Raw genomic sequence first — 27,963 nt, forward strand, 5'->3', positions numbered from 1 at the left:
TGTACATATGGGAACTCAGTGTTATCATTCCCAGCAATTGGTGCTAGGAAATTTGGCTAACAAAAGGAGAAAAATGAAACCATTTCTGTATTTCATACCATAAACAAAACTCTAAGCAGATTAAATACCTAACTGTTAAGAGTGAAAATATTTATAAAGCTGATAGATGAAAATTTAAGAATACATTTTTGTAACCTTATGGTAGAGAAGTGTTTGTTTCACAATATTCACAGAGAACAAACCATAAAAAAAATTGAATACATCAAGATGAATGCTTTTTGTCCAATGGAATCTATGATAGAAAAACTAACAGATGGTGAAAATACAAGTGTCATGTTTAATAGACCAAGATCAATATTTAAATATATAAGGGACTCCAGAAAAATCCAAAAATAGGAGGGAAGAAACCAATACAAAAGAGGGCAAAGTACGAATTGGTGATTCATACAAGGAGAAATGTGCACATACACATATCACATTGGAGACAAGCTAATTAAAAATAAAAGATGCCTTTTGCCTATCATATCAATAAAACCTTGGAAATCAGATACTGCCAAGTGTTGGCAAGGATGTGGGAAAATAGAAATCTGCATATATTGCTTCAAGGATTGCAAAATGGTGCATATTTTTTAAAATCTAAGTATGTATCAATACCTAAGCTAAAACCCAATAATGGGACTCTAGCTTAGATACCCAGGGAAATACATGTAAGTATGGTCATTAGTGTTATTTGTGGTGAAAGACTGGAGAAAGCTAGTTCTTCAGCACTAAAAGAATGGACAAGAAAAATGACAGTGGAATGCAGTGAGAATAAGCAGTGAGAAAGAGTAAATTACATCTATTTATAACAGCATGAATGAGTCTGTAAAACAGTGTTGAGAGAAAAAGGCACAAAGAGTTTTAAAGCATGATACAACTTCTGTACAAATTTAAAAAGTATGTACAAGAGCCCTATATATGTTTGATGTATAAAATATTTATAAAACTGCTGTGAAACTTATAAATACAACATTAATTTTATTTAAAAAAAATGAAGCCCTGGCGTGGGAGAGGAAGGAGTGAATTTGGGCATAGAGGAAGAAATGAAAATGATGATAAGAAAAATGAAAACTAGAAGAGAGTCTTTCATGGACTCATAATAGTAGCTCATCAGCTAGAGCCTATGCTTAAGTCAACTCTGTACAATTATCCGTTAGAGGAAACAAACTCCAGGGACATATGATCCTTCCAGCACTGTTAGATCCAGGTGCTCAAACAATGTCGTCAGGTATGGTTCTCTCTTTGTATCTTGGCTTTCCTGGCCTCCATGTTGGCTCTAATATCAGGCAGACTCTTGTTGGTGTATCCTCTAGCTCTTCCAGGTTCATGTCCTACCAGTTTGGCATCTTAGAAGAGAGAAAGCCTTTTCCCCATAATATCAGCAGTAATCCTTTCATGGATATCCTTCCTTCGAATGGCTCATTTTTTTGTCCTGTGTCCACTCCTGAATCACTCATGTGACAAAAGACTAATGATGCCTGGGTCACTTTCCCATCCCTAGAACCAGGCAGTAGGAGTAGCCCAACATATGGAATATGGTGGGGTATTACCCAAAGAAAAATTAAGGTGGTATGGGCAAAACTACAGAAAATGGATGCTGGGCAGGCAAAAAAAAACCCCAAAAAACCACACAGATAGCTTTAGGGCACTTGAATCAATTCTGTTTGTAGGCTGATTGAAATGAATTGCATGTTTATTCTAGAAAAACTGGGGGGAATAAATAAAGGTTAACTTCAGATATCTAAAGCACTTTCACTTGCATGATACTTGTTTCATATGACCCCCAAGGCATAAATCCATCACAAAAAGATGGACTTAGTATGAAGGGCAACCACATAATTGCTGGAGCTGATGGTCTTGGAAGGAAAGGATAGTGAACGTCCTGTCACTGTGTATATTCAAGCATGGGCTAACAAGCTACCAGGCAAAGATTCTGCAGGAAAGGATTGGGAGAATAGGTGGGTTTGATCAGTGGTTCTGAATCATCCAGGCAGATTAAAGCATAGATTTCTGGGCCCTTCTCCCAGAGTTTCTGCTTTGGTAGGTTTGGAGTAGGACTCAAGAATTTGCCTTCCTGATTTCCCCAGGTGATGTTGATGCTACTGCTCCAGGGAACACACCTTGAAAACCACTGGCTTAGATGATTTTCAGCGTCCTTACTGACCTTTCATTTTTGTGAGGTGGTTGTAATTGTTCTAGAAACCAGTATTTGTGTCACTGAGGCAAAACTTCCATACTATTCCTTTGCCCCTGAAATGTGTTAAATTCCGGCTATTTGAGTGCTTTTAAAGTAGATGCATTTTGCGTAGCCCTCTGTATCTTTTGGGTCATTGAGAATATTAGAATCCTTAAACAATTGCACATTTATTGGTATGCTTTATAAAATGGTCCTCCATTTTCTGATGTCATCCTTTTTGTAGTCGTATTTCTATTTTCCCATGAGGGGTTCAATTTTCATCAGTTTTGTAGTAGGGTGGTTCCTGAATTAGAAAAATGAAGTGATTTCCCAAGGAAGGTGCGTTTTAGTCATTCAGAAAGTAACTTTGTCGTGTATAGGCATCCACTGATGGAAAATCATTCCTTGGTACCCTAGATGCCAAGTGTCAAATCTTGCTTTCCCTTGTCTTCTCCCCACTACCCCAACCCATGGCTTTCTCCAGAAAAGAGGATATGCAACACTTCACATACCTTGCTGCATAATACGTCTGCATCAACCGGGAATTGTTTTCATCTTGAACTCTATTTTGTCCCTTCTTTTTCCTCAATTTTTTTCTCTTTAATTTTTGAAATTTTACTATAGTTATCTGGGAGTACCCACATGCTTTTGTAATTGTACACAAGGTCAAACAGTGTTTATACTCTTTCTAAATTGCTTTTATATAAACAAAGATAAAACCATTTGAGAAAAGGGAGTCCCCACAGGTACCTCTTTAAGAATGAGAAGGTTTATAGTCAATGCTTAACCATGAAAATTTTCAGCTTAGCGAAGATGATGAAACAGATGGTTAAAAATAGTACCTGACAGATTGGACCTAGTGGATTTGGGTTAAGGTGGCTCCCCGAAGTGCAGAGGGGTTTAAGAAGACACATACAAGCTTTTGCTTGAAAACTGTAAATCCAACCAGCATAGAGAGAGTGGAATATTTTAGGAGGACTTACCCAGAATACATCTTAGTGGACATTAAATGGGGAACAGCTTCAATGATGTCTTCTTTACAACTAAGAATCTGTAGTAATGGACTTTGCTTTCTTTAAAGTGGTATATGATATGAGTTTCTCAACTGAATTTTATAAATGTCCATTTTCTACATAATCTTCTCTTCCAGAATTCAAACCGTGAGGAAATGTCATTCAGATTCGGCCAACATCTCATCAAGCCCTCTGTGGTGTTTCTCAAAACAGAACTGTCCTTCGCCCTGGTGAACAGGAAACCTGTGGTACCTGGACGTATCCTTTTTTTGTTTTTTTAAAGAGAGAAAAATTAGAAAGCCTCCGATTCTAACAGACCAAATAAATACAGGATTGACCTCAAGGATCTGTCCGAAAAGCTAAGCAAGGATCCTCCCCACTCCCCCTTTGGAGAAACCAGGTAAGATGTTATTCACATTTATTCTGAATCCAGTTGGTGGCACCAGTAATATGCTTGATCACTGTTGCAGAACTTCTGAAAAGAGTTGCTTAGCAACCGTGGCTTTGGAGGTGATTTTTTGCTTGACCTTTTCACTGTCGTAGCTGTGTAAATAAATAGGTGCTTCTAAAATGGATCCAATGAATATCCTGAGCACTTTGTTTTCAGTTATCAATTGTGAATTTTAATAGTAAGATAGAGATTGGGTGGCCCTCTTGTGATGTGGAAGTAAGGTTATGTGAAGATTATATGAAGATTTGAGACTGACTTGGTTTGTTTACCTCTTGGAGATCATTCAAGCTATGAATTTTAATTAAATTCAAACACATAAATATACTTACAAAATATTTTTTTCATGTTAGGGTCTGAGATGGCATTTTCTCTTGGAAAACATCCCAGCTTCTAGATCATTGTCCAGTGCCATTGGTGGTAGAGTATTTTATTTCCATCTGACCATCAGTTTCAGTAGAAGCTTCATTCTTTGCAGTGGGAGAAGCAGGATTTGGTGAAATGCTCTGGAGAGTTGTTTTTATGTTATTGAAATTATCCCTCGTGACTGTATGCATATGACATTTGTATTGACGACTCAATTTTTTTTTCTCTTTCCCCCCTAATTTAATTTACTATGCAGAGGGCAACAAAGTATAAAATTTCATATTCGAAGATAATGATCATGTCCACATTGAGGCATGATTCTACTTTGAAATAGATTTCTCAGTTATTCTGAATCTACAAATGTGTCAAAATTTTTTCCAGTGTAAGTTATATTTTTTCCAATGGGATTTTTCAAAATGCTTGAAAACTTTATCAATAATCTTCTTTCTTGGCCATGTAACTATTGTACACTGAAAAAAATACAACTAACAAAACATGCACCAAAAGATAATTGTGATTTCTGTGGTAGACTCCCAAATTCCTTGAATGGAAATTTTAACCTATATTTTGTAAATCTACGAAACTAATGATGATAGCAATAAACTAGTAAATAATATATATATTTTTCTTGATAATACTTAACTCTTCTTTTAAGTTTATAAAAATATTTAAAATTTTAAGTATACAAGATTAGAAAATTACATTCTTCTGTTTATTGAAGTAAAAAAATCTAGAATGATTTAGAAAGGTCCTATAAAAAAACAATTTTTAAGTTGTATACCAATTTTATATTGAGTTTTTCTAAAAGACTTTGAAGTTCTTGAAATAACAGAAGAATTTTCTTTTCTCATTTGCTATTGTTGCAAGTTTGTGGTTGCCATTTTCCTTTGAGGAATATATTTTTAAGCAAAATGTCTGAGAATTGCAGTGTCAAAAGAATATTGTTTAAATGCCATCTCTCGTTGGGTGCCATTTTTAATTGACTTTTGTCAGAGAACTGAGGGAACTTGGGATGAAAACGTGAATTGAGATGAACAAATCTTAATGCCTTGGACTGAAAGAATATGAAGTTGCAGAGTTGCATTTTTAAAAAAATGGTTAATAATGGAATGAACGTTGTTTTGTGATTTTTTAACTTGTTTCTTGATAGTAAGAAACTTGATTTTTTAAAAAAATTAATTAATTTTTGGCTGTGTTGGGTCTTCGTTTCTGTGCAAGGGCTTTCTCTAGTTGCGGCAAGCGGGGGCCACTCTTCATCGCGGTGCGCGAGCCTCTCACTATCGTAGCCTCTCTTGTTGCGGAGCACAGGCTCCAGACGCGCAGGCTCAGAAGAAACTTGATTTTTCACGGTCTTTTTAACCAACTCTGAAAGTGTGATGCATAAGATATGGGTCGTATATGTGTTTGAACTCAAGTAAAGTTGAGGTGTCTGCTTCAAGGAAAATGTTCATAGTGAATAGTGAACAGTTAGTGAATGATGACTAGTTTTGTTTCAGACGGCACTGGGATTGTCATTTTGGAAATGAGTCCTGGTCAGTCACCATCTCTTTGAGTAAATGCCAAGGACAAGGGGAACATTGTATTAAAATTAACAAACCTCAGTGTGTTTGGAAGGTAGCAAGAAGGACCCTGCCCTTTCTGGGGATGAGAACAGTGAGAACTGGAACATTTTTGTAATCAGTATACTCTGTAAAGCTGTTTTACATCTACAGTGTTTAAAGTGGTTTCAGGGCATGACCCAGCAATCCCACTCCTGGGCATATACCCAGAGAAAACCATAATTCAAAAAGACACATGCACCCGAATATTCATTGCAGCACTATTTATAATAGCCAGGTCATGGAAGCAACCTAAATGCCCATCGACAGATGAATGGATAAAGAAGATGTGGTACCTATTTACAATGGAATATTAGCCATAAAAAGGAATGAAACTGGGTCATTTGTAGAGATGTGGATGGACCTAGAGACTGTCCTACAGAGTGAAGTAAGTCAGAAAGAGAAAAACAAATATCATACGTTAATGCGTATATGAGGAATCTAGAAAAACAGTACAGATGAACCAGTTTACAAGGCAGAAATAGAGACACAGATGTAGAGAACAAACGTATGGACACCAAGGGGGGAAGGCAGGGGGAGGGGTGGTGGGATGAACTAGGAGATTGGGATTGACATATATACACTAATATGTATAAAATAGATAACCAATAAGAACCTGCTGTATAAAAAATAAAATAAAATTTAAAAAATAAGTGGTTTCAGGGCCAGTGGATAATGGATTCAGGCAATCCTTTTTATATGATGATTCTGAAACTTTATATTTTACTTTACCTTGGTACTCTGTTAGGTGACACCTGTGAGAAGAATCTTAATAAGTTACTCATTTGCTTGCAGAAAGCGATATTCTTTTGTCCCGAGATTTGGGAATTGAAGCTGTGGATGGCTCTGCCCACTAATGTTTCATAAAATAAATGGGGAGCTGGCTGCAGTGGGCTTTAATCCCCAAGTGCTCTACCCTACCTGCCCTAGGTAAGCCCCTTGCTGTGGGTCTTATAGGTCATCTAGCTTCTTGTACCATCTCTACCCCTGGACTTCCCCAGCCCAGCCTACACCTCACTCTAAACCACAACTCTGATGCTACCACTCTCCTGTTCTTTTGCAAACAAACCACTGATGAATATAATGAATCTCCTTTTATTTGAGGATAAAGTCCAAATTCCTTAGCATCCTTTTAAAAGATTTTCATTTTCTTGACTCAACCTCCCCACTTTCCAACTATTTCCTTAAACAAGTGTTGTATTTCCCTTTACCTGTTATTTTCCCCATCCTTTACCCTGCCTCTCTCTTCACCTTGAGATCTTTCCCATCCTTTTCATTTCAGCTAAAGTGCCTCGATACCTGTCCTGTCCTCTTAGGAAAAAAACTATTCCATCCTTTGTGTGACACTTGGTTCCTTATTGTCATGTTGATTCATTCAACAGTTTATTACTGAGCTACTCTGTTCTAGGCATCATGCCAAACACTGATCCCAGTCTGCATCAGACCAGAACTGTGTTCATTCCTGTCTGTCTCTGCACTGAATCATTAGTTCCTGAGAAGGGGTGGGGGCAAAACCTACTCTTTGCACGTTCTCGTTTTCTTAGTACCCAAGAGTATTATGTTGACTGCATTTAAAGTGAATCTGTAAACATCAGGAGCATGTGGATAGTTTCAATTAAGACTGAAATCCTGCCTTTTCAGTCTTCCCATGCACAAAGCCATGTCTTGTCACCATTTTATTCCAGATGTTTTAGTATCTCATTCAAGCTGTATTTTCCCAACTTTCCCTACATGCTCTATCAGTTACAATCCTGTTTACTTTTCTGTTATGAGTGTGCTGAGTTAAGTCTAAATGCAGTGAATGAATCGATGGCAGATGGGAAAACATTCTTTTCCATGTTTTTTCTTTTTTTGCGTGTTAATTGGCCAATGGACAAGTCTGTATTTTAAAGGCAGTATATTGCTATCTTATGTGAACCGGAAAATTCTATTTTGTATTTTTGATGATCTCTTTTTAACAAGAGTATTCAGGTGGCCTTTGGGGAGTGTGCCATTCAAGAGAGACTTGTAAATGTCATCTTTGAACTTGTGTTCTCTCTAACATTTTGCTCCCCCCTCTTCAACCCTTTTTTTCTTTTGACTTTGCTCACTGACTTTTTTATACCTTTCTGAGGAGGAAAAAAACTGTCAGATCAGGGACTGCAGATATGCTTTTGAAGCAAGACTATTTGCTTCATTCTCAAAAGAGCCACAATCCCTCCTTGTCCCCACCTAAAGCAAACATTCTTGCTCATCGCAAACAGTGTTTAAAGCCTATTGAATAGGCTTTGGCTTCTGTGGTGCAACACTGTGGAAGCATATGTCAGAATGTCTTTAATCCATTAATTTCTTGTTACTGGAAAATGCTTTTCAGCGAGTCTTGATGAGAGAACAGAAGCATTCTGGAGATTGCATCTTCAGAATTCGGCAGCGAACGTTTTATTCATGTACCTTGGTGCAGCCCAGCTATTGTTCGTGGCTTGAAAAAATTTGAGCCAATATAGTTAATACTTCACTCCCCTCCCCTTGCATTGGGCTGTGTCTACCTCTCATCTTGAGTTCAGCATGAAAAATGAATTTGAACATTAGTGGAATCCATTTGGGGACTGGAGCTTTTATTGTAAATAAAATTATTCATTTGTTATGTCCTGTTGTTTTCAGCAGACAGTGTATTGATCTTCGGATTGCTATTCAGAATGGCATACGGAGCTCTAATGTAAGGGGAACACGGCCACGTTTGCAGATGGGTCGAATGTGTTGTGTAATGACAGAGACAAACCTTGCTTGCTGGCCATACTATATTATACAAATCATTTGTCAACTGTTTATTGAATCAGTTGTTAAAAAGAGCAGATTTTTCTAAGCGGGAGCATCGCACACAGAATGTTATCAGGGCCAAGCCACGTTAGGATAATGCATTGAGGACAGCCTTACAAAGTGTATTTGTGAAGAATTAGACTAGGTAACTTAAAGGACATTTCTGCTGACATATTAGAAACAAAAGTTTGGTACAAGGGAAATTGTGTTCTAAGGTCCAACTTCAATAGATAAAAAAGAAAAATCTAGCAAATGCCTTTTAATATTTTACCTTCCCAAGCAGTGTTAAATTTTCTCTGTTTTCAGACCATTGCCATATTGAATACTCTTGAAATAAAGGAACAGATAATAAAAATAGCTTCATTACATAACAGTGCTTCTTATGGAATAGATGCTATAGATAAAAGTGCCCTTTTAGTCCTTCCGTAAAAACCAGAAATATTTGTCATTTCCTGAGTAGGTTGTAATCTTGTGAATTTCTTTAATTGTTCAGGAAACTGCAGTTATTAGCGATCTGATGATCTTTCATTTCTCAAAAGAGCTTCTTTTTAAACCTCCCTGTACAAATAAAGTGACTGCAAGCACTATTTTAATATCTTTATTACTAAAGATAGATCTTTTGCTCTTAAAATTTCCTTAAGCATATGCCTTTTTAAAAATTTTCTTTTCACCCTGTGTAAGCCTAGTGTATATTAGCTAGCTTAAAATACTCTTGGAGAGATATTCAGAGCCGATCGTGCGTCCTTTGTCCTGAGCTCTAATGGGGAAAGTTGGTTTCCTTGTGGTCATATTTTTCTTGATTTTATTTGGCAGATTATTGTGTTCAAAAGATCTGCATGTAGCAGTGAATGTTCAGAGTGCTCTTTTGCTGTTTCTATGGGAAAGATTTCCATATAAATGTGCACCTACCTTTGGGTTATTAGAGTACATTGCTTCCAGCTAGAACCAGTTTTTGATGGCATTGGTCAGGAGGAACACAGGAAGCTCTTGGATGCTTTCATCATTCACTAAATTGACTGACATCTTTTTTCAGTGTCCAGAACCTGCCACAGAGGATCCTGCCAACCCCCATTGCAAGGCAAACCTTGTGTGACTGTCATCTATCTCGACTTGTCATCTGAGGGATTACTGCACAGAGAGCAAATCTGTTTTATCTCAAATGCCATCTCTTCAGTTGGTAGTGAGCTCACAGTGTTGAGTAGGATTCTGAGGCTGCATGCAGGGTCAGTGGGCAGTAACTGTCACGGGTAGCAGAGGAGAAAGAGGGGCCCTCCTTGCCAAGGCTCTTCCTCTCCCAAGTTTATTTTTCATTCTTGGAGCTGAGACTGGCATCTTTATTTTTATTATAGACAGACTGATGGATTGTTGGCACCTGACACGAAGGGATTAATAGATGCTTTGTGTGTGTGCAAGGGACATTTGAAATTGGGTGGAGAAAAATGTGTGGATTTTCTACATTTTGCCCTGGCCCCTTCAAATAAAGGTGACTCACCCATGAAACAGTGTGCCTGAGGCATGTACATATTGGTCTCTAGACCTCATCCAGGCCCCTTCCTGTTGTCCACCATCTCTCCCTGGCTCCTTGTAGCCTATTGGTTGGTGACAATACTGGCTAGTGGTGGTCTTGTGGTTCACTTGGCCCCCTGTGCTTAATTACTTAGTTGTGACTGTTTTCCTTTGACCTTGGCTGCTTCTCCATTATAGGATTTACCTTCTAGCTTTAGGCCCTGTTGTGAGTGGGGTGAGATGAGCTGGCCTGACCATGGTTATGCATTTGAGGAGGAAAGTCCAGCTGGCTTTTTAATGAGAGCTTTTAGGAGGTTTCCTTTATTCTCTTAGAATTGCACAAAGCCTACAGAATCACTTTTACAACCAGAAAAAAGATATTTTTACCATCTGCCAATCTCTTACAGAATATAATTCTGCTAGTGTGTGTGTGAGTTAGGTGGGGGAGGGGGTGAAGGACCACATTTGGGATGCTCTCTCCCCAGCTCTAACAAATGATAATTATATGTATTAAAATAACACTTTGAATAGTTCTCATATTAATTGCAAAAATGAGTATCCTGTAACATGGAAAGCCATTCCCCATTTCTATTTATTTCTACGTGAAACTTTCCTCAGGTAATTTTAAACTGTCATGGTTAACAATATCTGAACTCTTTTCATTATATTCTGGGCATATTTCTGACCTGCTTTCCATGCAAGCCATCAGATTGTGAGGAATAGGAAAAGGCTGGTTGTGGTGTTGCCAGCCTTGCACTTGTAACGGAACATAATTAGAAGTAATGAATGGAATAACACATCATTATTCATAAGAAATGTCATGTAATTAACTCAAATAATGCAAAGTATATCCTAATTTCCATTTGGAATGAATATAGATTTGTTAGAACATCAGTAGGCAGTTAATGTTTATCCTATATTTTCATGCACATATCAAAACTGTTAAAATCTATTGAATGAATATACATGGGTTTTCTATAACACAATAAGTCAAGATGCGTTTCTTTTGCTAATAGAGCCTTATGTGTATTCCTTATATATTATATATACATAATTTATGTTCCATTCTTAGGATTAGCATAATTTATATTTATTGCAAATTAATGATCTAATTTATGTACTTAGCTCCCATTTCCTTTCTCAAACTAACTGACTGAAAAAATAACTATAAATTTGCAAATAGCTCTTGGGCACAAATTGGCCTTATCCTAAGAACTCTCTACAATACTAGATATCTGAACTAGTTTTGCAGTCTAAATTATTTCCCTGAGATTTCTGTTCTAGGCTTTAAATGTGCCTCAGGAGTCTTGGTTTGGCTTAGATGGACGCACAGGCGGGAGTCAGGATTGGCTGGATATGTCTTAGGTAGAGGAGTTATTTTTATATGCAACAATTAGTATGACACGTGGTGCTGACCAAGGTGAGTGTAGTTCCTGGAAGTTCTCTGCTCTGCCAGAAATCATCCTCTTAATTTCTTCATTGTGGGGAGATCTGGAGAGACCCAGGGGAGGAGACAGAGAGGTGTGAGTGGCACTCAGGAGGCAGTAAGGACAGAACTACTGCAATATTTTAAAAACAGGAATGGCCAGCCCTGGTTTTAGAGACGGACACTGATAGAAGGAAGCTGCCACTATGTCCTAGGGCTCAAGCCTGGTATTTGTTCTTCCACACCATAGAGTCTGGCAGAATAGGAGAGTCACCAGAGAAGTAAAAACAGCAAAATTCTTTGTTTTAAACGGCCGGCTTCCTCGCAGTGAAATGGTAACTGCCTAACACCAGTTAAGGGGAAAGCTTTAACTGTAGCAAGAGGAGACTGAGGCAGTGTTTTCTCGGTCTGTTTGCCGTGTGTGAGTGTATTGGGGGTGAAGAGTGTGTGTATATATACACATTCAACTTGCTTATAGCTTTTACTGAAAATAATATCATAGAAATAAATGAATTGAAATAAATTAAGTAAATTAAAATATTTTATGACGGGCAGTCATCGTTGGGGTCACTATTTTGTCCTGTCCTCTCTGTGAGCACTTGGAATGGGAAAGCTGAGTGTCCGGCCAATGCTGGCCCTGCTTCGTGGGAGTCAAGACTTCACCCAGAACTCTTGCTCCTCATTCTGTCGCTCTTTCTGCCGCTTCTGGTGACTGTCCCACGTGCAGCAAACCTTTCTGTATCATTGGTTAGGAGTTATTTTCCCTGGAGTCTTAAATGTCCCCATTATTCCTACTTTCCAGTGCTACATTGCTGTCAATCTATACTCTGTCATTTTCACTGATAATTTGGTGGCTTTGTTGTTTGGCTGTAATCATCATTCTCAGTTAGGACTGAGACTAACCTTGATGACCTCTGAAAATCTATGAGGCTTAAGCCTGACTCTGCTGTGCTGTGAGTGTGGCGCCAGACACTTACCTTGGCGAGCAGAATAACTTGCTCCCAGGTAAAATGAGTCTAGGAGGAACGAAATTCATCTGGCTCTCTAATTTTTCTCTTTCCTAATAGGTTTTGAAATGACTGTAGTTATCAAGAAATCTTTTCATCTTCAAGATTTATTTCCAGTTCAAGATTTGTTGGAACTAAGAATTATCTGTTGAGTGCTAATGCTTTAACAGTAAACCACGATCCCTTTCTATTCACCAAAGATGATTGCTTTAAAATTTGTTAAATAAGATGTGTCAAGATAAAATAAATCAACAGAAATTACATTAAAATCTTTAGTTTCTCATGCAGACATCTAGAGTACTAGTTAGTATTTTCTATTCTGTTTGGGGACCAAATGACTCCTAGAAGCTTTTTAATCATGGAGCTATATCTGCAATAATGTAATTGAGATTCAGGGCTGGAAGAGACATTGAGTGGGACTTTTCATATTGCCCTTGAATATGAGCAACTAGGGCCTAAACAGAAAGGTTGACATCCTTTCTGGTGAGAAACGCATATGTGAGAGAGAGCCACACTCCCATTACTAAGTGGCAGCACCAGAACCAGACCCACCATGTTGAATCACATCCCCATGTTCCCAAACTCTCTAAGGGGAGAACTGGTCCGGGGAAGTATAGTAGATAGAGGAATGCCAAGAGTGTATTCTCTTCCCTCTTTCTGGCACCCCCTACTGGCCCTGAAAGTCATGTGCAGAAGGTAGCTCAAAGCCCTGAGCGGGATGTTTCCATGAAAGGGTGCTGGCATCCTGTTCCCTGGCTTGACGTTGGCTGAGCTGCAGAACCTGCAGGCCGTGTAGGCCCTGCTCTCAGGTGGCGGTGCTGTGCAGCGCTTCCCATGTGCCCTACGGAGTGTGAGATTGCACAGGAATACAGAGCAGTGCTTGCCTCTCATCTGCCTATTTCTGAGTAGTGGGTAGGTGGATAGGGAGAGGCTTTTTGCAGGGCAAGAAGAGACTGAGCAGTAATGTTCCTGAAAAGAAGATGGGAGCAACTTTTCTACCCCATCCCAATTTTCCACAGCCCTTGGAGGAAACACACAGGTACCTCCCCTGGTTCTTGTTTAAAAAACAAAAAAACGTGAATATCAGTGGGTAGGTGCCACGAGGCTGGTCAAGTAGATATTGTTCCAGCTGAGGCATGGCCTATCCAGAAAGGGGATTGGATCATAAACCACTGGCAGAGTTACAAAGGGAGACATGACCATCCTTTTGTGAGTGGGTTTGGAGAAGCAGATAGAGTGAAGGTGAAACTTGAATACCTTCAACTCTATCAATTCCGAACCATGCAGAGACCACCATATTTGCAGAAGCTCTCAGCAGATGGAACTGGAAATGGACCAGGGAAAACTGCCTTTCACCTGCTAACAGGCAAGGGTGCCTCGAATACCAGAGTAGCTCAGTCTCAGGAGCGAGGGAAGAAGTTGGTAGAGAGCTCTAAGTGGTCGAGGTTGCATCTCAAATCTGTGTTAGACAGGACTTGAAATTTTAATCTGAGATTGGATTGTTAAACTAGAGATGCTTTTAATTATGAAAAGTGGCTTGCAAAGTTATAGATTCTGCCCAAGATGTTGTTAAAGGGCCTGGGAAGGGACTCAACTTAGTATGACTGGAAGAGCGATAGCAAAGAACAGAACTGGGGCATGTCTTCGCCCCCACTGAGTTGAGTTTCTCCAATTACTCTTTATACAAGCCGAGTGATGACATAAATCCTCAAGAAAAATGTGGTTTGTCACTCAATGCCATGTTCGATAGCAGTATGTGATTTGTTGATTGCTTTCATTCTTAGCAATGGAACCTTGAATATAGTAGATGGTTCATATGTTTTTGGGGGATAAATTTAATTTTGTTTCAAAACAGGGTGGTTAGGTAAAGGAACATTCATTTTTTAATGGATGTTTTCTGAAGGCCTATTATATGCCAGGTTCTTCTCATCTTTTCCAGTTCTAATCTAAATTTGGCACAGTCTTGAGCTGAAGAAGGACCAATTTAAGGGTTGAATGCTGTTGGACTTTTTTGCAGTACAGTGGCCAGAATGATCGATCCTATTAAACATGTTGAATCCGTGTCACTTCTCTGCTTATATCCTATAATGGCTTCCTATTTTCTTCAAACTCAAGCCAAAGTTATCATAATTATCTATAAGGTTCCTACATGAACTACATATGCCCCCGCCCCACCACCACAAGTTGTCACTGCTGATTGCATCTACTGTCATCACTGCAGTAGGTTGAATGGTGATTTCCTAAAAGATATGTCCATGTCCTAATACCTGGAACCTGTGAATGTTACCTTACATGGAGAAGGGTCTTTGCAGATGTAATTGAGGATTTTGAGATGAGACACTCACTCAGGATTAGCTGGGTGGACCCTAAATCCCATGGCAAGTGTCCGTATAAGAGTGAGGAGGAGGCAATGTGACCAGGGGGTCAGAGACAAGAGTGATGCGGCCACAAGTCAAGGGGTGCTGACAGCCACCACAAGCTGGAAGAGGCAAAGACCAGATTCTTTCTCTCCAAGAGCCTCCAAAAGGAGTGTAGCCCTTCTGACACTTAGATTTCAGACTTCTGACCTCTGAAACTCAGAGAGAATCAATTTCTGTTGTTTTAAGCCCCCAGTTTGTGGTAGTTTGTTACGGCAGCCACAGGACACTCCCTCCGTGCCTACCACAGCCATGTCCTTGTTGTTCTTTGAACATTCTAAGTACACTCCTGCCTCATGGCCCTTGAGCCAGCTCTTCCGTGTCCTTGGAATGCTATTCCCCTGATGCATGTATGCCACGCCTTCTGATCTCCTTCAGACCTCTATTCTAATTGTATGCAAACATCATCTCAGGATGGTCCTCCCCTTTATTTAAGATTTCAGTACCGCATTCCATTTCTTTTTCTTTGTGGCATTAATAGTCTCACTTAGTGTGTAACTTATTATTTGTGTCTCAGGCTGACTGGAATGTGAGTTCTGTGAGGGCAGGAATTGCTGCCTGGTTTGTTCACGACTGCATTCCCCACGTGCCTGGCACATGACAGGCAATCAGTAAATATTTGTTCAATGAGTAACTGGTTGACTATCTGGACTTTTTAGCTTTAAAACTTAAAAAAAAAAGACAAGGGTTCTCACTTAGCAAGCAGAATGATTTAATAAATTGTTACACCTGGCAATGCAGTGCAGTTCTTAAGAGTGTCAGGCTGGATTTTTACACACATGCACACACTCATACTTGGATGCATAGTTAATGTTTATTGTTCCAAAGTGGATGGCTCTGAAAGAGAGAACTAACAGATGGTTTCAGCATGAAAAATATACCTTCTCTCTGCCCACCCCAGCACAGTTTTTGTAGATTTCCATGTAGATTCCAGCCAGGGCAGTGAAATCAGCCTTTCTTGGCTCAGCCCTCTGTCTGAGGTGATATTTAATATATGCCTAAATGTTAGAAATTAACACAGGGTTTGGTATCTCATCAGCTGATGAACTTTGATTTCCCAAGATTTTATTTGCCAACATCTTGCCTTCCTCAGGGAGAACAGAGCAAGTGTGTATGCAATTTCTTCGATCCTTCAATCAATTTTTATGGCCCCTCTTCTTGGCTTCTTACACATATAGGTTCTCTTACGTGTATACTCATCTATAAATCTCTCTTTCTGATGAATTCCTTTGATAAAACCTTCTTTAGGTTTATAGTTATTTATACAATAACCAAGGCATCACCAAAGCGGTTTGTTTACTCGTTTATTTCCTGGAATGTTTAGAAAATGACTTAAGTTGACTAATAAAGTATAGTAAGATTAAGTGCTTTAAAAATAAGGGCAAACAAAAGTAAGTAAGATGGAGCTGAAGTGAAGGTAGTGCATGAAATAGATACCAAATGTCCATATAGTTGTTAGAGATGGGTCACAGAATTGGCCCTGAACTTTCTAGCACCAACCTAAAGAAGGAAAGAGAGATGCTCTCCTTGAGGTAAAAATAGGCTGATTGTTCAGGAAATGCAGAAACATGACCAACAGCAGGGATCAGTTATAGTTTCTGTGGATCTTTCCTCATGGAGATGATGTCAGAACTTGTAACTGAGAGCATCCTCAAAACTTCCTTACAATACACACAGAGGCTCTCCCTCAGAAATATGTCCTGAGTCTGTTGCTCACCATCTCCACCACTCCTGCCAAATCTTGCCTGGACCAGGCACAGTCATTTCTCTGCTTCCTTGTTTACACCACCTCCCAACCACTTCCCTCCCCCGCCCTTCAATCTAGCATAATGTAGCAGCTGGCATGGTCTTCCTAATATAGACATTAGACCACGTTATTCCCTTGCTTTAAAAATTGTTAGTGGTGGTTGCTTTCAATTAGAATAAAATCTTGACTCTTCACTTTGGCCTCCTGGACTTCTGGCCCCCGCCTCAGCGAGCTACTCCCCCCACTGGGCCTTTGCACCAGGCTTGTCTCCACCGTGAATGTGCTTCCCTCTGACCCTCACATGCCTCCCCAGTTCTTATTTTCTCCGTTCTAGTTCCTGCGTCGTCACCTCCTCACAGAGGCCTTCCCTGACCCAGTACAGGACTCAGACCACAGGGAAACGATGATTAGTGAGGCTCTGTCCCTGACCTGTCACCACCATTGTTGAACTTGCTGGGAGGAGAAAGACTTTGACTGCTAGTGGGTCTAGTGTTTCGTTTATCCTCTTTGATGCAGAACCATTTATACCTGTTGAAACTACCAGTGAGTTTGGGACAGGGAGTTGGAGAACTGGATTTTAGTTCCATTTGGGGGACTCTAGTCAAGTGATTTCATCTTTTTTTTGTTGTGTTTCCTCATCTGAAAATAAAGATACCTTAGCCTCCTAGACTATTTCGAGGACTAAATCAAGATGATGTGAAAGTCAGAAGAATGAATGGATTTGGCTGTGGAAGCATGGCATAATAATTATTCTTTTTTCTTTGTCCTTTATCCTGATACTTTGAGGCTGATCAAGGGCTTGGTATTGGATAAGGGGTGCCATTAATTGTGGCCCTAAGTTCATAAAACTGAAGCTTAAATCAAATTAAGGAAATTTCTGCATTTCTTTGTGAATATCACATAGCAACTGGAATAACCCAGACCCACTTTTAAACTATTCAATTAAAAATGGCATTAAAATAATACCCAGGATTTAAAATAAACCTGCAAAATGATGGGAATTTGACAGTCTATGAGCTTTTTTTTTTTCCTGTGAGGTGTGGTTAAAAAAAAAAAAATTATTCTTTTCTACTGTCTTTAGTGCCAGGAAAGAGTAGGTAAGTGAACAATCGTGGGGTTCATTCATGGATGAGAGTTGCTTTGCCAGGGTTGATTTTTAAATTAAATCCTCAGGGGGTTTAGATTAGTCTAGATGCTCCACTCTCATTAATTGTAATGGGAGTTACTGTACTCATCTCTCTCCTCCACACACAGCACTGAAAAATGACCCTCTCACATCACCTTTGTGTCCTTCTCTTTGAACTAATTTTAATGGAAATTTTTTTTTTTTTTTTTGGTAAGTCAAGCATCTCTGTGCAATCCTCAAGGTCATGAGATTGCTAACAATTCACTGATAAACAATAGGCCTTTGTTTTGCAGTGCTTGACCTGCACATGCTGGAAGGGTTTGGGCCAGAACTGACTCACTTTCTGGACTGTAGGCTTCTTTTTTTATCGTTTCAAATGAAGCTACTCTTTTTTTCTTTCTTTCTTCCTTTTTTCCTTCATCTCTGTTTTTGCACATCTCAGCCTCCTGATACAATAATCAGTACACAGTAGGTACTTAGCACTCATAGAGTCCTGAAACTACTGAAATGTAATGGAGAAAATGAGTTAACCTATAACTAAAAGATTGCATTAAGAATACCAGATGCTTTAACCAGCTAATGAATTGCTTGACTAAATAAATGTTTTGTTTAAATTATGTACATGTAAAAGCAATCTAGTTTATATCAGGTGTAACAGATTTTTAACTCTTGCATTTATTTTTTCTAATTATAAGAATATCTCCCCATTACACAAAATAAAAACTATCCATAATCTCATTACCCAGAAATAACCCCAGCTAAAATTTCAGTTTATTTCTTTCTAATTTTTCTTTATTTTTTCATGTCTCTTTAGGAAAGAGAAATATTTTATAACTTGATCTTTTTAACCTATTTTGACATTTTCTGATGATTTAATAACACTGAGATTTTTATTGATGGAGTTTTAGTATACTGTATGGATCTACTATAATTTATTGTTTACTGTTCAACCTACATGTAATGAATATTTTAGTGAAGGATCTTTGGTCACATTCCTGATAAATTTCTTAAACCGGAATCACTAAAAATGTTAAGTTAAATGCTAAAATGTTACGCACTATTTAAATTGACAAATATTCGAGCCTAAACCGAGATGGCGGAGTAGAAGGACGTGCTCTCATTCCCTCTTGTAAGAACACCAGAATCACAACTAACTGCTGAACAGTCATTGACAGGAAGACACTGGAACTCACCAGAAAAGATACCCCACATTCCAAAGACAAAGTAGAAGCCACAATGAGACGGTAGGAGGGGCGCAATCACAATAAAATCAAATCCCGTAACTGCTGGGTGGGTGACTCACAAACTGGAGAACACTTATACCACAGAAGTCCACCCACTGGAGTGAAGGTTCTGAGCCCCACGTCAGGCTTCTGAACCTGGGGGTCCGGCAATGGGAGGAGGAATTCCTAGAGAATCAGACTTTGAAGGCTAGCGGGATTTTATTACAGGACTCTGATAGGACTGGGGGAAACAGAGACTCCACTCTCGGAGGGCACACACAAAGCAGTGTGTGCATCGGGACCCAGGGGAAGAAGCAGTGACCCCATGGGAGACTGAACCAGACCTACCTACCTGCTTGTGTTGGAGGGCCTCCTGCAGAGGAGGTGGGTGGCTGTGGCTCGCTGTGGGGACAGGGACAATGGCGGCAGAAGTTCTGGGAGGTATTCCTTGGTGTGAGCCCTCCCAGAGTCCGCCATTGGCCCCACCAAAGAGCCCGGGGAAGGCTCCAGTGCTGGGTCGCCTCAGGCCAAACAACCAACAGGGAGGGAACCCAGCCCCACCTATCAGCAGTCAAGCGGATTAAAGTTATACTGAGTTCTGCCCACCAGAGCAACAGCCAGCTCTACCCACCACCAGTCCCTCCCATCAGGAAACTTGCAAAAGCCCCTTAGATAGCCTCATCCACCAGAGGGCAGACAGCAGAAGCAAGAAGAACTACAATCCTGCAGCCTGTGGAACAAAGACCACATTCACAGAAAGATAGACAAGATGAAAAGGCAGAGGGCTATGTACCAGATGAAGGAACAAGATAAAACCCCAGAAAAACAACGAAATGAAGTGGAGATAGGCAACCTTCCAGAAAAAAGAATTCAGAATAATGATAGTGAAGATGATCCAGGACCTCGGAAAAAGAATGGAGGCAAAGATCGACAAGATGCAAGAAATGTTTAACAAAGACCTAGAAGAATTAAAGAACAAACAAACAGAGATGAACAATACAATAACTGAAAAGAAAACTACACTAGAAGGAATCAATAGCAGAATAACTGAGGCAGAAGAACGGATAAGTGACTTGGAAGACAGAGTGGTGGAATTCACTGCTGCTGAACAGAATAAAGAAAAAAGAATGAAAAGAAATGAAGACAGCCTAAGAGACCTCTGGGACAACATTAAACACACCAACATTTGCATTATAGGGGTCCCAGAAGGAGAAGAGAGAGAGAAAGGACCAGAGACAATATTTGAAGAGATTATAGCCAAAAACTTCCCTAACGTGGGAAAGGAAATAGCCACCCAAGTCCAGGAAGTGCAGAGAGTCCCATACAGGATAAACCCAAGGAGAAACATGCCAAGGCACATAATAATCAAATTGGCAAAAATTAAAGACAAAACTTATTGAAAGCAGCAAGGGAAAAATGACAAATAACATACAAGGGAACTCCCATAAGGTTAACAGCTGATTTCTCAGCAGAAACTCTACAAGCCAGAAGGGAGTGGCGTGACATACTTAAAGTGATGAAAGGGAAGAACCTACAACTAAGATTACTCTACCTGGCAAGGATCTCATTCAGATTCGATGGAGAAATCAAAAGCTTTACAGACAAGCAAAAGCTAAGAGAATTCAGCACCACCAAACCAGCTCTACAACAAATGCTAAAGGAACTTCTCTAAGTGGGAAACACAAGAGAAGAAAAGAACCTACAAAAACAAACCCAAAACAATTAAGAAAATGGTTATAGGAATATACATATCGGTAATTAAACGTGAATGGATTAAATGCTCCAACCAAAAGGCACAGGCTTACTGAATGGATACAAAAACAAGACCCATATATATGCTGTCTACAAGAGACCCACTTCAGGCCTAGGGACACATAAAGACTGAAAGTGAGGGGATGGAAAAAGATATTCCATGCAAATGGAAATCAAAAGAAAGCTGGAGTAGCAATACTCATATCAGATAAAATAGACTTTAAAATAAAGAATGTTACAAGAGACAAGGAAGGACACTACGTAATGATCAAGGGTCAATCCAAGAAGAAGATATAACAATTATAAATTTATACGCACCCAACATAGGAGCACCTCAATACATAAGGCAACTGCTAACAGCTCTAAAAGGGGAAATCGACAGTAACACAATAATAGTGGGGGACTTTAACACCTCACTTACATCAATGGACAGATCATCCAAACAGTAAGTTAATAAGAAAACACAAGCTTTAAATGACACAATAGACCAGATAGATTTATTTGATATTTATAGGACATTCCATTCCAAAACAGCAGATTACACTTTCTTCTCAAGTGCGCATGGAACATTCTCCAGGGTAGATCACATCTTGGTCACAAATCAAGCCTCAGTAAATTTAAGAAAATTGAAATCATATCAAGCATCTTTTCTGACCACAACGCTATGAGATTAGAAATGAATTGCAGGGAAAAACACGTAAAAACCACAAACACATGGAGGCTAAACAGTACGTGACTAAATAACCAAGAGATCACTGAAGAAATCAAAGAGGAAATCAAAAAATACCTAGAGACAAATGACAATGAAAACATGATGATCCAAAACCTATGGGATGCAGCAAAAGCAGTTCTAAGAGGGAAGTTTATAGCTCTACAAGCCTACCTCAAGAAACAAGAAAAATCTCAAATAAACAATCTAACCTTACACCTAAAGGAACTAGAGAAAGAAGAACAAACAAAACCCAAAGTTAGCGGAAGGAAAGAAATCATCAAGATCAGAGCAGAAATAAATGAAATAGAAACAAAGAAAACAATAGCAAAGATCAATAAAACTAAAAACTGATTCTTTGAGAAGATAAACAAAACTGGTAAACCATTAGCCAGACTCATCAAGAAAAAGAGGGAGAGGACTCAAATCAATAAAATTAGAAATGAAAAAGGAGAAGTTACAACACGGCAGAAATACAAAGCATCCTAAGAGACTGCTACAAGCAACTCTATGCCAATAAAATGGACAACCTGGCAGAAATGGACAAATTCTTAGAAAGGTATAACCTTCCAAGACTGAACCAGGAAGAAATAGAAAATATGAACAGACCAATCACAAGTAATCCAATTGAAACTGTGATTAAAGATCTTCCAACAAGCAAAAGTCCAGGACCAGATGGCTTCACAGGTGAATTCTGTCAAACATTTAGAGAAGAGCTAACACCCATCTTTCTCAAACTCTTCCAAAAAATTGCAGAGGAAGGAACACTCCCAAACTCATTCTATGAGGCCACCATCACCCTGATACCAAAACCCAGACAAAGATTCTACAAAAAAAGAAAATTACAGACCAATATCACTGATGAATATGGATGCAAAAATTCTCAACAAAATACTAGCAAACAGAATCCAACAGCACATGAAAAGGATCATGCACCATGATCAAGTGGGATTTATCCCAGGGATGCAAGGATTCTTCAGTATACGCAAATCAATCAATGTAATTCACCATCTTAACAAATTGAAGAAGAAAAACCATATGATCATCTCAATAGATGCAGAAAATGATTTTGACAAAATTCAACACCTATTTATGATAAAAACTCTCCACAAAGTGGGCATAGAGGGAACCTACCTTAACATAATAAAGGCCATATGTGAGAAACCCACAGCAAATATCATTCTCAATGGTGGAAAACTGAAAGCATTTCCTCTAAGATCAGGAACAAGACACGGATGTCCACTCTCAACACTATTACTCAACATAGTTTTGGAAGTCCTAGCCACGACAATCAGAGAAGAAAAAGAAATAAAAGGAATACAGATTGGAAAAGAAGAAGTAAAACTGTCACTGTTTGCAGATGACATGATACTACACACAGAGAATCCTAAAGATGCTACCAGAAAACTATTAGAGCTAATCAATGAATTTGGTAAAGTTGCAGGATACAAAATTAATGCACAGAAATCTCTTGCATTCCTATATACTAATGAAGAAAAATCTGAAAGAGAAATTAAGGAAACACTCCCATTTACCATTGCAACAAAAAGAATAAAATACTAGGAATAAACCTACCTAGCGAGACAAAAGACCTGTATGCAGAAAACTATGTGACACTGATGAAAGAAATTAAAGACAATACCAACAGATGGAGAGATATACCATGTTCTTGGATTGGAAGAATCAATATTGTGAAAATGACTATACTACCCAATGCAATCGACAGATTCAGTGCAATCCCTATCAAATTACCAATGGCATTTTTTACAGAACTAGAACAAAAAATCTTAAAATTTGTATGGAGACACAAAAGACCCCAAATAGCCAAAGCAGTCTTGAGGGAAAAACACGGAGCTGGAGGAATCAGGCTTCCTGACTTCGGACTATACTACAAAGCTACAGTAATCAAGACAATATGGTACTGGCACAAAAACAGAAATATAGATCATTGGAACAAGATAGAAAGCCCAGAGATAAACCCACGCACCGATGGTCAACTTATCTTTGACAGAAGAGGCAAGGATATACAATGGAGAAAAGACAGTCTCTTCAATAAGTGGTGCTGGGAAAACTGGACAGCTACCTGTAAAAGAATGAGATTAGAACACTCCCTAACACCATACACAAAAATAAACTCAGAATGGATTAGAGACCTAAATGTAAGACCAGACACTATAAAACTCTTAGAGGAAAACATAGGAAGAACTCTCTTTGACATAAATCACAGCAAGATGTTTTTTGATCCACCTCCTGGAGTAATGGAAATAAAAACAAAAATAAACACATGGGACCTAATGAAACTTAAAAGCTTTTGCACAGCAAAGGAAACCATAAAGAAGACGAAAAGACAACCCTCAGAATGGGAGAAAATATTTGCAAACGAATCAACGGACAAAGGATTAATCTCCAAAATATATAAACAGCTCATGCAGCTCAATATTAAAAAAACAACCCAATCCAAAAATGGGCAGAAGTCCTAAATAGACATTTCTCCGAAGAAGACATACAGATGGCCAAGAAGCACATGAAAAGCTGCTCAACATCACTAATTATTAGAGAAATGCAAATCAAAACTACAATGAGGTAGCATCTCACACCAGTTAGAATGGGCATCATCAGAAAATCTACAAACAACACATGCTGGAGAGGGTGTGGAGAAAAGGGAACCCTCTTGCACTGTTGGTGGGAATGTCAATTGATACAGCCACTATGGAGAACGGTATGGAGGTTCCTTAAAAAACTAAAAATAGAATTATCAAATGATCCAGCAATCCAAGTACTGGGCATATACCCAGAGAAAACCATAATTCAAAAAGACACATGCACCCCAATGTTCATTGCAGCACTATTTACAATAGCCAGGTCACAGAAGCAACCTAAATGCCCACTGACTGACGAATGGATAAAGAAGAGGTGGTACATATATACAATGGGATATTACTCAGCCATAAAAAGGAATGAAATTGGGTCATTTGTTGAGACGTGGATGGATCTAGAGATTGACATACAGAGTGAAGTAAGTCAGAAAGAGAAAAACAAATATCGTATATTAACACATATATATGGAACCTAGAAAAATGGTATAGATGATCTGGTTTGCAGGGTAGAAATTGAGACACAGATGTAGAGCACAAATGTATGGACACCAAGGGGGGAAAGTGGCAGGGGGGGTGGTGGTGGTGTGATGAATTGGGCGATTGGGATTGATATGTATACACTGATGTGTATAAAATGGATAGCTAATAAGAACCTGCTGTATAAAAAAATAAGTCAAATTCAAAAATTCAAAAATACAAAAAATAAATTGACAAATATTCCCAAATTTGTTTTATACAGCAACACATGGAAATACACATCTCATCACAGTCTCATCAACTTTAAAAATTTAAGATTTGGGGGTTTGTCTTTACCTTTTCCAAGTTGATAGATTTTACATATGTCATTGTTTTCCATTTGTGTTACGCAATTGATAATAGGATTAACTTTTAAATGTGTTTACGAATTATTTTTAATCAGTTTTCTGTTAATGTCCGTTGCTCTCTTTTCTTTTGGTGTATTTGTTAAAACTCAATTTCTTAGAGATCTTCTAGGAATTAACCCTCTGCCTATCATATTTGTTGCAAATATTATTTCTATTTTGACTCATCCTCTTCAGTTTGCTTACGATGTTTCCATACAGAAATTTCAATTTTTTTGTAGTTAAGCTTGTCAACTTTATCATTTGTGAGTTTTTCCAGTTCTTTTAAGCTTACAAAGCCTTTCTATCCAGAGATCAGTTAAATATTTATGTATGTTTTCTGTGTTTTTTAAAAAAGATTTCTTTTTCTTTCTTTTTTTCTCTTTAGTCTACTATCACCAAGAATTTCATGGTACTTCAAAAGCGTGCTTTAAAAATTCACTTTATCTTCCTGGAAGCCCTTTGGAGGAGGTAGAGAATGCTATTCCCAAGTTATAAATGAAGAGACTGGGGGTGTAGCAATGAACCAGATAGCCTGTTTCCAGAAGCAGAGCTGTGCTTTCGCATTCTGCAAAGAATAATACAGATGGTCCCTGACTCACAATGGATCGGCTTATGAGTTTTTGACTTTAAGATGGTACAAAAGTGATACACATACAGTCGAAGCCATACTTAGAATTTTGAATGTGATCTTTTCCCGGGCCAGCAGTGTGCTCTCTGGTGCTGCTGGGCAATGGCAGCTGCTGCAGCTTCCAGTCAGCCACATAATCAAAGGATTAACAAGCGAGGCACTTACAACCCAGACAAGCATTCCTTTTTTCACTTTCAGTACATTATTCAGTAAATTACATGAGATATTCAGTACTTTATTATAAGATAGACTTTGTGTTAGATGATTTTGCCTAACTGTAGGCTTTCATCAAGCCATTCATGAGAGCTTGACAAAACTGTAAAATACTGCCACTCTTCACAGTAACACTTTTTGTTTGTTTTGGAAAATAGGCTTATTATAAAAATATTATTTATGTTGACATGATGTGGGTTTATTGTTTAAATCATTAGGTAAAATTTTCTCAGTTCTAATTTCTAATTAAATATCAATAGATATAATCCCCATGAGCACGAGCTCTTTGGTGTTGTCAATAATTTTCATCAGTTTTAAGGGGTGTGGAGACCGAAAGTTTTGCGGACTGCTCCCCTGCACCCACTCCTTTGCCTCAGCTCTAGCTTCTCCCTTTGTCCCCACTATTTCTGCTTTAATTTTCACTTAAGACTCAAAGCTTTGTTCTTTTTCTCTCCTAAGGGTAAAGGTGATTTGGAACACAGAGACAGTAGCCATGGGGTTGAGGGAGCGTAAGCTTTGCAGCTCATGCCTCCATGTGAATCCTAGCTCAGCTCCTCACAGGTGGCACAACCCAGGAGTTACTTAAGCTGTCTTTCCGTTAGTTACCTCATGCTTAAGGGAGGGTTGCTCTGAGCATCATGTGAGTTAACATATGTAATATGCTTAAATGGTCCCTGGAAAGTATGAAGGGGTCAGATATTAGCTATCTTGTTAAGTTTCTAAGCAGTTACCAGAGTTCTAGAAGACTCAAATGTGATGTACTGTTCGAAAAGGTTCTTAAAGTTTTTCTCTTCCTCTTTGTGAATATTTTATTATTGAAGCCTTAACTTCCCTTTCTAGTCTGTTTTCCTTAGCAGGACCAGGTCTGTGAAAGTGGACTTTTTTTTTTTTTTTTTTAAATTGTGTGGTTAGTTCCCTTTGGGGTGGGGTTGCTATCAGAATGGATTTCTCTTCCTGTAACTCCATAAATACTAAAGCTACCATTCCTCCTCCCCCAGCGAATTCCCTCAGTTGCTTGCGCCTCACGTCCTGTAAACCTATAGATTTTCCTTCCTCCCTTGCCCAGCATGTCAAGGGTCACTGTTTATATTTTGTATCAGGGACGGAGCAGGTTCTCCTGTGCAAGCAGGAGGCTCTGCAGCCTTCCTGCCAGCTGGAATCAAAGTTGCCTCCCGCTCCAGGGCACACGGATATTTTTCTTCAAGGCTCCAGCTCCCGCTAGAATCATATTACCTTTGCCTAATAGCTTGTTTCTCAAGCTGCAATACTGTGCTCCAGGTCAAAGGTTTTTCTCCAGGCACCACTGGTCTGTCTGTTCATCTGTAGTGCCCACCCTTTCCCGTCTTGTTTCACCTTGTTTTTCGGCAGTTCCCTGTCCCCTCTGGGGACGCGGCAACCAGCTGCATTTCATCGAGCCAGGTGGCCTCTGTTCACATGCTCTTCTGTCAGATTAAGGCTGGTCTCCCCTCAAGGGACCCCTCAAATGAAACACCACAGACTAGTGTCAGTGTGGGAGGCAGAAGGAGGCCCCTCAGGGTCCACTGACGCCCTTGGCATCTTTGTGTGTCCGTCCGAATGCATCGAGGCGGCCTCCCTTTCTCCTGATGAATCCGGGAGGATTCTCCTCTTGCCAACTTCCAGTGGCATAACTGACACTGGAGATAAAATATTTGTGATAAAGACTGAAGGGTATTTAAACTCCAAAGGGAATCTTATCTTGGCTATTCCTAACTGAAAAACATTTGTCTTTTTATTTATTTTTTTTATGTGGGAGGAAAATCATTTTGCAAATTAAATGTTTTGGACTTTGCTTATTTGGGTTGTACCTTCTGCCAATAAAGGTATGAGCTGACTTACAAAAATAGTTACAGCATAACAGATTTATTTTGATAGTAAGTGAGAAATTGGGGCAGTGGGAAAATATCTGGGATATTCCAAATGTACTATGCGAACGTGATTTTCAAAATAAAAATAAGTGAGAATCAAAAACTTTTAAAATTATAGAAAAGTTGAAAAAAAAAAAAACAGTTTTGTGATCGCCTGTTTCTCTCTAAGCAAGATTCATTAAGTTTACCTTCTTCATATACTTGTGCTGTTTCTCTGTAGTCAGACATTTCCCTTTTCCCAAACCATCCAACAGTAGGCTGCTGAAGACATCAAGACATTTCACTCCTATAATGCAGCATGCATCTCCCAAGAATAAGGGCACCCTCCTATACAACTACACCACCGTTGCTGCACCCAAGAAAATCCACATCAACTCGGTGATAACAACGTACTTTTGATGCTCAGATTTTTCTCAGTTGGCTTCTT

General features: G+C 39.0%; 1 protein-coding gene across 13 annotated transcripts in view; it reads left to right on the forward strand.

The window, feature by feature from the left end:
* The window catches only part of FHIT (fragile histidine triad diadenosine triphosphatase), a 1,491,711-nt gene that overhangs the window by 682,039 nt on the left and 781,709 nt on the right, over positions 1-27,963 (forward strand). For 12 of the 13 annotated variants that reach the window (XM_082344847.1, XM_082344840.1, XM_082344849.1 and 9 more), the window contains one exon: positions 3,366-3,486. In XM_082344847.1, the coding sequence (XP_082200973.1) occupies positions 3,366-3,486 (121 nt within the window). The other variant, XM_082344842.1, reaches the window with a different exon arrangement.

The sequence above is a fragment of the Balaenoptera borealis genome (genome assembly GCF_965194805.1).
Source record: "Balaenoptera borealis genome assembly, chromosome: 12".
In the NCBI taxonomy this organism is placed as follows: domain Eukaryota; kingdom Metazoa; phylum Chordata; class Mammalia; order Artiodactyla; family Balaenopteridae; genus Balaenoptera; species Balaenoptera borealis.